General features: G+C 36.1%; 1 protein-coding gene across 1 annotated transcript in view; it reads left to right on the top strand.

Moving 5' to 3' along the window:
- LOC107755383 (nephrin-like) overlaps positions 1-4,127 on the top strand; it is a 54,812-nt gene extending 50,685 nt beyond the window's left edge. The window contains 6 exon segments of the mRNA XM_016572162.1: positions 841-957; positions 1,606-1,651; positions 2,787-2,910; positions 3,083-3,164; positions 3,638-3,780; positions 4,011-4,127. Of these exon segments, the coding sequence (XP_016427648.1) occupies positions 841-957; positions 1,606-1,651; positions 2,787-2,910; positions 3,083-3,164; positions 3,638-3,780; positions 4,011-4,127 (629 nt within the window).
- The last annotated feature ends 6,810 nt before the right edge of the window (positions 4,128-10,937 follow it).

Here is a 10,937-nt window from a genome sequence, read left to right as displayed (position 1 = left end):
AGTAATAATAATAATAATAATTTGTACTAGTAATAGTAGTAGGATTTTTATTGTTATTTTAAATAATACTTTATTTTTTTTGTTATAATTTAATTATTTAATTTTATTGTATAAAATATATGCTACACTCTCAGTCATTCCTGTCCAAAAAGGTTTTAATTTTTCATAAATTAGCCAGGAAAAAAAAAAAAAAAACAGTTGATAATTTCTTATAGAGGTTGCATGAGGAAAAACACAGATAATTGACAACCATAAAGTTTCCAAAAAATGTTGTCTTTTACAACTTTAAGTCAATTAGTGTCCAAATATGTGACCCTGGACAACAAAACCAGTAATAAGGGTCCATTTTTCGAAATTGAGATGTATACATAATCTGAAAGCTGAATAAATAAGCTTTTCATTGATGTATGGTTTGTTAGGATTGGACAATATTTGGCCGAGATACAACTATTTGAAAATCTGGAATCTGAGGGTGCAAAAAAATCAAAATATTGAGAAAATCGACTTTAAAGTTGTCCAAATGAAGTTCTTAGCAATGCATATTACTAATCAAAAATTAAGTTTTAATATATTTACAGTAGGAAATTTACAAAATATCTTCATGGAACATGATCTTTATTTAATATCCTAATGATTTTTGGCATAAAAGAAAAATCTATAATTTTGACCCATACAATGTATTTTTGGCTATCGCTACAAATATACCCCAGCGACTTAAGACTGGTTTTGTGCTCCAGGGTCACATATGTTTTGGGGTCCTCTCACTGTACATCACTTTAATAAAATGATATTTTCAGACGCAATATGTAGTTTTTATTCACAACTCTTGTTCCTCAACAGGTCGCGGTCTTCCTGTCTATGTGGTGGTGATCCTGGTTGTGGGCGGTCTTCTGTTGTTCCTAAACCCTCTGAGCTGCTTTCTATTCGCCAAATGGAAAAGAGGGCGGAGCCTGAAAGGTAATTGACAGCGAAACTCCTCAGCGTGTCGCCATTTCTACTTTGTGCTGTTAGACAGCGTGTCCTAGACTGGTCGACTCGCAGCGACAGCACGCAGTGCAAAAGGGATGAACTGTCTGAATCTTAATATGATTTCTCACTTTTAAATCCATCTATCTTTTTCTCTTATCTCACTCGCTACCTCCTCAGCCATCTGCATCCTCCCGCCATCTCTCCTTTCCCCGGCAGCTGTCACTTCCTCCCTTCGTCTCTCCCCTTATCGCGGCCCTTTCCCTTTCGTCCTCTGTCATTTTCTCTCTCACTCACCCCATCTGTCTTTTGTTCGCCTCGCCTCTTCCTTCAAACTGTCAGGTGTCTTGTCTCTCCCCTCTCATCTCTCGCTCCCTTTTTTTTTCTTTTCCTCTCTATTCATGAACCTGTCGTCCTCTCCTCTCGCTTTCAATTTGAACGGCCCTTTTTATCAGTTTATTAAAGCTACTGTCACAACACAATTTGTAAGGAGAAACCAATAATTGAAATAACGTATGATGAATGTTTCTTGTGTTCTGTCTTTCTGACGTTCTGGCTTTCCTTTTATTTCCGTCATGCTCTCCTTCCTGTGACCTTTGCCCTGTAACATGCCACTCTCATTTGGTTTTTTGCACTCAGAGGACACCAGGAGCATTTCACAGGAGACGAAAAGCGAGGAGCAGAGGTGAGTCACTTTAGCGCTCTGAATCAAAGCTCTGTTGCAGGTATGCCCACTTAGTCCTGACCCTGATGCATGGCTAAACCCTGAAAAAATAAGTTTGCTGATAAAAATGTGAGTACAAAACTTGTTGCAATGATGCTAGGTTTGCTAGGTGGTTATTTACTGCCGTAAAGTTTAATACTTGGATATAGAGATTTGAACAAACTCCTATGCCTTAATATGAGCAGTAGTAATGGTGATGTGAGCCTTAGCGAGCCGCACTAACAAGCAAGACCAGCATGCTATGATGGCTAAAAGGCTTTCTGAACAACTTCTGCCTGTCTGGATGAAGCCTTTCAGCTTCCAGTAGCTATAGAAGCCCTCAAGACAGCATATAGAAACGCTGCTTAGCTTGCATCTCCATAAATAGACTCCAGAGAAGTACAGAGTGTTCATTTCACCAGCCTACAGGTGAGTCATGAGCCCAAAAAAAAGCAGAATAGACAAAAGTCTTGGAGTTTTAATAGGATAATAAAAAAGAGAAGTCTGTCTATGTAATTTAATTTTTTTTAACTTAACATAAAATGGCATAGGCAGAGCATTTTACTTCTGTAAAATGACCCAGAATATTCAATGAGAAAAAAAATGAAAGAAAGATAAATATTTAGATTTTTTAATTTATTAAATGTGTGTATTATTAGTTTATTGATGTGTGTAAACATTAAGACATAAAAGAGTGATTTGTGTTAAGGCATAAAATCTAATATGCAATAGTGAGTCATTCATTATGTATATAATATATATATAGTATATTTTAAGTTATTTATAAATGTCATTTAATAATATTAAATTAAAAGCAAATATGAAAGGAATATAACATTATTTATAATTATTAAGAAATATATATTTATTTTATTAATACATAATTTAGTTGTGTAAATATACAGTATATAATATTATATAACATATGTACAGTGGATGATGCATTAGTGTTATTGTGTATATATATAGTATAGATTTCAATAGATGTTCTGGGCATCTGTATTTATTGAGTGCTCCTCAGAAATTCCTCCCTGCTTGCAGAAGTTCTCTTTCTTGTCATGTTTTCTAACTTGCAGGTGTGTTGTGTTGTGAATGTGATGTTTCTGTGTTTCTGCAGGTCCACGGCGAGCGGCTCAACCCGCTATGCGAGCAGAGAGCTTATCAACGCCTCGGCACAGCGAACACTCCTCATTGACAGCAGCTCCGAGCCTGACAGCAGCGTCTATGAGAGCTACGGACGGGTATATCACTGGACACTCACACAGTCTGTTCAGGCTTTCCCATGATTTTTTTTTTAAACATTCAGATAAAAATACATGAAAGGAATGTTTCCTGTCTTGTATTGAAAAAGATCACACCTGAATTCACAAACAATGTGTATTACTACTGAAGATGTCCTTTTTTCCTCAATAGCAGGAGAGTTCTCATTATTACTACCCAAGTGAGGCCTACAGTCCTGCCCTGTTTACTCACCCTGAAGGGCCTGAGGATCATGGTGAGACTAAATCTGATGTTCTTATACACTTAAGAGGGATTTTAAAGCTTAACTTTTAATTTTTTAGATTAAAATTTTGCTTCTGTCAAATTCTGATCCCTTTCCCAAATAACTTTCTGCCCATTTAGCAAAAAAAGTTAGTGTTTGTGGCCCATCGCTAAACAGTTTCTAGGGTGTTATGAGTGTTTGTGGGTCCTAAGAGACTGTATGGTTCAGGTCTGTCTTTCATTGGAAGCTTACAAACAAATCGCTCATCCACGCGACTTATTTTTTATACTTAGTTATGATATGAACAAATCTGAGTATGAGTGAGAATAATAGTGATCTTTGCCTTCTTGTTTTTATGCAAAGTGAGTATTCAATATCTGAGCAAACCCCTCCAGTGACAGTTTATGGATTAGTTAACAATTAAAACGTTTTTGCAGTTTGAAAGCACGTTGAAGTATTCATGTGCTGTGTTTCCTTGCCTCCAGATGGCAGACACGGCACAAACCCTCTCACTCACGACTATGAGGAGGTGAGAGGCTGGGGGACGTCCGAGGACCTGCAGGGCTACTCACTGCTGCCCCCTGCTGCCCAATTTCATCCTCGAGCACCAGTATCCACCTACTATGAGGTGGGTGAGAACCAACAACCAGTTGGATCTATCTAGAAAGATGCAGTTAATACATTTTATATCTAAGTTCCCAGGTCTAAATCAAAGAATGCATGATATACACAAGCTCCCTTATGATTGCAGAGTTATGGTATTGCAGCATAGTAGTGCAATAGTTTTTATGTGACAGACTCTCAGTTTGCAGTTTCGCTTTTGTTTATAGTTGTCGTTTATTCCACTGTTCTCCACAGGGAAGGGCATACGGTAAAGCTGATGTGGACGTAACAGCAGGAGTTTATGATTCTATGGTGTACAGACGCAGAAGAGACACAGACTTGCCGTTTGAGCTCAGAGGGGAGCTGGTTTAATAATAGTGAGGCTGGTGTGTGCTGTGGTCTAGACCAGCTCTACCCTGAGACCAGTTTGGGTTTATGAGTTGAAAAAACATTTCCTCTTTTACTTTTCCTATTATTTGTCTAAAATATGTTGACTGTTCTCTTTTTGCAGTTTAAGTTCACCATAAATGTTTAAATTGTTAAATAAATATTACATTTGTTTTTAATTTGGTCTAAATCAGAAGCTTTTTTGAGATCGGCTGCTGCCATGCTCCCTAGTATGCTCCCTTTTCAGCGCATTGGACAGTCTCGTATGCTCCCCAAGGCTGCATTTATTTGATCAAAAATACAGTAAAAATAGGAATATTGTGAAATATTATTATCACGTAAAATAACTGTTTTCTATTTGAATATATCTTAAAATTTAATTTATTCCTGTGATGCAAAGCTGAATTTTCAGTATCCAGTCTTCAGTGACACTGATGATTAGTAATGTTGAAAACAGTTGTCCTGCTTCAAATGTGTGTGTGTGTGTGTGTTGTGTGTGTGTGTGTGTGTCTTGAGCCCTGTAGTGTTTGTCTCTGCATATTAGACTGTATATTGAGGAAAGGATTTTTACATTGGCACACGTGACCTTTAAAAATGAGTCCAGAGTCCATTTTTGCATGTTAATATCAGTTACAATAACAATGTGCAATTACAAGCTACTCTAGTAATCGCATATTAGGTCATTCATTTGTATTACTGAGGACTTAATTATATAATTAGTTACCGTGTAAAGAGTGACCTTTTCTGAGGCCTAGTTTAGAATTTATGAAGTATTCTGAACTACCTTCAGAAAAAAAAAAAAAAAATGATAATAATAATCTGATAAGAACACAAGTGTTATGTAATGCAGCTTTTAAGCGATGAGGTACTACCAAACGTGCTATTATTAATCCTGAGCTTAATGGTTTTTCCTGATGGCATGCATTCCTCTTGGGATTATTGGAAAGCGTGGAGCTTTGTCCCAAGAGGAAGTCTTTGAATGTGAGAACGGGGATAAAAGTCTTGAATCCTTGAGTCTGCGGAAGCCAACAACAATAACAACAACAACAACAACAGCAGCCTTCAATGACACACATTTGTGTTGTTGTCATGTGTATGTTATCACAAGGAGTTAAACAGGGAATCTAGGCAAAGGCTACATTTTTTATTGGCCTGAGACAAGATTGCTGGCTTGGGAAAAAGAAAGGCTGGCTTAAAAATATTCATCCCCAAAAAAATGAAGATTCTCTCAACATCCACTCTCATGTCATTCCAAATGCATATATATATGTATTTTTTTCTGTGAGAATCTAGATGTTTTGGAGAATGTTCATGCTGTCCTTTTCCAGAAAAGAATGGCTGTCAAGCTCCAAAGACCTAAAATATAGCATACACTCTAAATATAATTCAGTTAATTTGTAAATATCACAATAATAAATAACTAATCTACCTTAATAATATCTATGAATATCACACAGGTGATTGAGTTGGATATACCAAAGTAAATGTCTAAAAATACCATCAGTTAATTTTGTCTAAAATTTATATCTGTTATTTTCTCTATATTATTATTTCGTTTTTTCACCAAAAATAAATTAGTATTTAACTAACCAATTATATTTTTAAGATATACTTACTTAAGATAATGTTCTTCTTAAATTTCAATTAAAATATTTGCAAATGGAGAAATTATACTGATCAGTTTCAAGATCTTCAATTATTACTCATTTCATATCAATATTTTTAACAGCAACTTAAGAAATTGAGTATGTTGGACACGATTAACAATCACGCTCAAAGAGAGGGAAATTTGATTTTCCCAGCATGCTTTGATACAGACTGTATAAGGAACGTAAATGTTGAAATAAAGTGTTATTTTCTGTGTTTTTGCACAAAATATAGGAGATCTGTTCATGTTTAATGTTCTATAATACTGGAATTTATAGGGGGGTTTGTTGCCATTTTGGAGACCAAGAGTAGACCAGAAAAATTGAGTACATCATACTTTAAATCATTTTTATTGTGCTTTTTATACAGCCCATGGTCTGTCATCTACCTTTGTTTTATGGAAAAGAGCAGTTTTTAGATTATGCAAAACATCTCCTTTGTGTTCCACTGAAAAAAGTAAGTTATTGAGTTTAGAAGGGCATCAAGGTGACAAATTGCCAACTTTTATCAATTGGCTGAACTGTTCTTTTAAAATTCATCTTGTTTCTTCTGACTACTTTTCTGGATGCTTTCAATGAAGCTGGCTTATCAAGAGTGGATGGCAAATTACAGGTTGGGAAGGATGCCAGTGATTCTACACTGCCGTAACAGCTTGTTTAATTGTAAATCAAAGGTAGTCTATAACCCATTGTCTTCTGCGGCTGTAATTTCTGATATTTTATTGCTGTCGTTTGGCATGCAAACTAACACTGCAATCTCCCTCCCTTTTCCTCCGCTGCTTCTTAATGCTGAGATTCGCCTTCATGTCCGTGGAGCCCTGGCGCCACCGTGGCAGGGAGCAGACATCCAACGCTGCTAATGTGAAAACAACTGTTCAGACACCTGGCTTGAGGTGGGCCAATCTCATCTCCTCTCTTCTGTGTACCCACAATCCACTTGCCCTATTGACCGGTTCAGCAGCCATGTCAAACACCTCAAGCAGCCACGACGTCTGGAGATGAGAAGTTATTTCTGTTGCCATAGTTACCACACCCTTTTGGACACATTTAAAGTTGTCTACCTTGCAGGTGCCTTATGGTGAAAGAAATACCTGCATTTTTAGTATTTCCATGATATGTTAGAACATCTGGGCATCTTGTTTTTTCTAAAAGATTATGGCTTTGATTGGAATGTAATGATCAGTGATTATGTTTAGCTTCCAGGAGATGTGATCTCACCTGGATACATGTTTCTTTTTCTCGCCTTATCTTCTAATTCTTCTGTAGTATTTCTTAGAGGCATCAAACTCAGTCAGATAAACAAACAACACTTGCAACTGCTTCAGCAAAGTTATGCAAATGAATGATGAGGTGTTAATTATATCAGATAGTACAGCAGGATATTAAAAGATATGTTATTACGTTGTATATTTTTATTGTCTAATTTTCTGCTTAGTATTCATCACGCTGTTTCGCCATGTATACAACTGTTCTGTACAGTGGAAGCCAGTGTATCAGGGGTTTTCAACCTTTTAGGACATGTGCCCCGCTTTGCACAGTCAAAACTAATCAAGTCCACCAGGTTTCTGATGCAGGACAGGATCATATAGTCCCATATTCAGTTTGGATTTTGATTAAATTATTTAACTCAGTGATTATGTTTAGCTTCCAGGAGATGTGATCTCACCTGGATAAATGTTTCTTTTTCTCGCCTTATCTTCTAATTCTTCTGTAGTATTTCTTAGAGGCATCAAACTCAGTCAGATAAACAAACAACACTTGCAACTGCTTCAGCACAGTTATGCAAATGAATGATGAGGTGTTAATTATATCAGATAGTACAGCAGGATATTAAAAGATATGTTATTACGTTGTATATTTTTATTGTCTAATTTTCTGCTTAGTATTCATCACGCTGTTTCGCCATGTATACAGCTGTTCTGTACAGTGGAAGCCAGTGTATCAGGCGTTTTCAACATTTTAGGACATGTGCCCCGCTTTGCACAGTCAAAACTAATCAAGTCCACCAGGTTTCTGATGCAGGACAGGATCATATAGTCCCATATTCAGTTTGGATTTTGATTAAATTATTTAACTGTGCTCTGATTTTAGAGTTACATTGATATCATCTAAGCCTTCGCGTCATCTCCCTCCACAGGTGTAATTCACATTGTGAGAGTCGAGTCACTCTCCCACTCTTTATGTGTAACTTGTATTTAGGCGACTGGCATTGTGATCACTTGAATATACAGCTCTACGTTCAAAATCGTATCCCTTATCGTGCTAAAAACCCGTCATTCATGAAGCATTTTTTAATGTTCTAAAAACGTTATGCGATAATTAAGGGAACATTTCATTTAATCATTTTGAAAACATTATGGAAATGTTAAATTTGAATATTCTCACACAACAGTAACATTTAAAAATGAAAATAGATAAATAAATATTTTGATGAGCATCCAACTGAAACATTTCAGAAAAAAGTTCCATGAACGATGTATAAATAAATAAATATATATATATATATATATATATATATATATGCATCTCTTGCTTGTGTTGCTTAAATTATACACTATGTTCTTCTTGTATTGTAATCATTGAGGGATTACATTGCGTTTTTAAAATCAATGCTTTTCTGAGCTCATCAGGTACAAATTATAAGAAGTATTTCTTATTTATGAGATATGACTCTTTATAAGTAAACAACAGCACAGCAACAGATAAGGGTGCTGCAGTAGATGAGATGATAGCAGTCTGTACAAAAAAAGCGGAACCAATCCCGTACTTCCCCTCAGGGCCCTACTCTATAGGCCTAGTATATTCGCTTATGGGTTGAGAAATTCATTTTGTACATCATGATGTAAGCTTTTAATTTCAACGCATTTTAAGCATTTTGGTTTAACAACTAATTTAACTGTTCAGGGACATTAAGCAGTGAGGCAAAATACATTTTGGCAAATGCGCGCACTAAGACGGTTTCTGATACGTGCGGGGTGCACTTGCCTCGTACAGTGCCTGACTAAACTAGTTATTTTTCGCGCCTTGTGTTTAAACGTTCTAATACACATAGTTATGCGTCAAAATGCCTGTCTCCTCATCAACGCAGTCATTTGTGTCTTAAATGAACGTTAATAGTTAAAGATAAAGCATGTGCACTAGTTGGCTATTATGAGATCCTGGCATTATATGATGAGATTTTAAAGGGATATAGTTCACCCAAATATTTAAATATTATAGTATCAGTTTACACACAATACAAATACACAATACACACAATATCATTTACTCAGTTTCAAGTTGTTCTGAACCTGTATGAATTTCTTTGTTCTCCTCAACATAAAAGAAGATATTTTGAATAATATTCGTAACCATCAGGAAGTTTCTGGTCCCTGTTGACTCCAATAGTGTTTTTTCGCTCCATACTATGGAAGTCATGGGGGCACAGAAACTGTTTGGTTACCAGTATTTTTCCAAATATAGTATACGTTTGCATTCAACAGCAGAAGGAAACTCATACAAGTTTAGAACAACAACAACATAACTTTAATTTTTGGGTGAACTATTCCTCCAAAGCAACCTAATATAGCTGCTGTTGCCATTTATGTCAATAATGAAAATTAAACATTAGAAAGAAAATCACTCACAGTCCTTGACCGAATCGCTTTTGTAAAATAATGTATATTGAATTTATACAGTGAAGACTATTCAGTCTATTTGTTGTTTATTTATTTTATACAATATAATATCTGAATTCACTGAATATCACTGAATTCTTATTCAGTGCTTTAAGTGTTTGTAGGTCAATTTCTTTGTTCTATTGTAATTCATGACTGTTTACTTGTCTTCAGTAAGTTTGTTTTTACGTAGGCTAGTATTTTTTTTTATTTTGTGATATTGGAATTGGTAACAAGAATTGTGAAATTGCAATGCATCAAAAATTTTGATTGGATAAAAATCCTATTTTAAGCTATATATATCATTATTGTGATGGGGGGCCCTGCAGTAAGTCATAGCCCCAGGGCCCAGTGAGGTCTTAATGTGGCCCTGCTTTCCCTGATATGTTCCCATTCCCCTTTTGAGCTGAATACATGAGAGCAATGAAAAGTCTTGCAGATGCTGCACACACACACACACACACACACACAGACAAAAGCACTAAACACAACCCATCACTCCAACTTCCCTACTTGAGCTTGTATGTTGTAATCTGTCACAAGATAACAACTCCTTGTACTCAAACTCACCCACACACACACGCTCACACACACAAACAAACTCAATCAATGTGTGTGTTCTCACGCCAGTGGAACCGCCTCTCCTTTCATTTGGATCATCATCTGGCCAGTGCAGTGAAATACTGTTTTGCTGTAGGGCAGATTCTCTCAGATCTCTATTGTATATCCGTCTAATGACAGTGAAATTGCCAAAGCTCTAGCTCTTTTAGATTTAGAGTGCAGCCACAGTTCATTTTATCCTAACAAATGTTGCCTTAACATTGGGAAATCTAAGGTTTAACAAGCTTAGACGTTCTAAACCCCCAGTGTATAAATTGTCCAATTTCTGCTGTGGACATAAACCTCAAATTGTGCGATCAGATGTATGAGTTTTATAAAATTATTACGCATCCCTCTGGAATGCTCGATTCTGATTGGTCAATCACGAACGGGGAATGTTCTCAAAACGTTCTGGCAAGGTTCTCTCTTCTTCGTTTGGAGTTATCTGGTCTTTAATAATGTTCTCAAAAAGTTAGGAACAAAAATAAATGTTTTATTTCTGCAATATTTTAGTTGGACGAGCATCTAACGTTTTTTTTAAATGTTACTGCTTGTTTAAGAACATTCAGAGAACATTCAAGTAACGTTCCCATAATGTTTGCAAAAAAGATCCAATTTAATTTTCCCTTAATGTTCGCATAAGCAAAACAAAAGAAAACGTTTCAGTTAATGATTGCATTGAAATGACCTCAGATGGCTTTTAAATATTACTGTAATATTGTACTGTAAAATCATTCTTGTCATTTCCTCATTTACATTAACGTGTGACCTCAAATGAGGATCTGTGTCCTGCAATAAAGCAGTTTACTTCGATGCGTTATGTAAATTTAGTTCCCTTTCATGGGAACTTCGAACTGCGTCCTCTAGGGGTCGCTATGGGGAACGCCTCATTG

This window comes from Sinocyclocheilus rhinocerous, unplaced genomic scaffold, assembly GCF_001515625.1.
Source record: "Sinocyclocheilus rhinocerous isolate Xijiao unplaced genomic scaffold, SAMN03320098_v1.1 scaffold3307, whole genome shotgun sequence".
Taxonomy (NCBI): domain Eukaryota; kingdom Metazoa; phylum Chordata; class Actinopteri; order Cypriniformes; family Cyprinidae; genus Sinocyclocheilus; species Sinocyclocheilus rhinocerous.
Note: the sequence above shows the minus strand (reverse complement) of the source record. Positions and strands in the feature narration are given on the sequence as shown.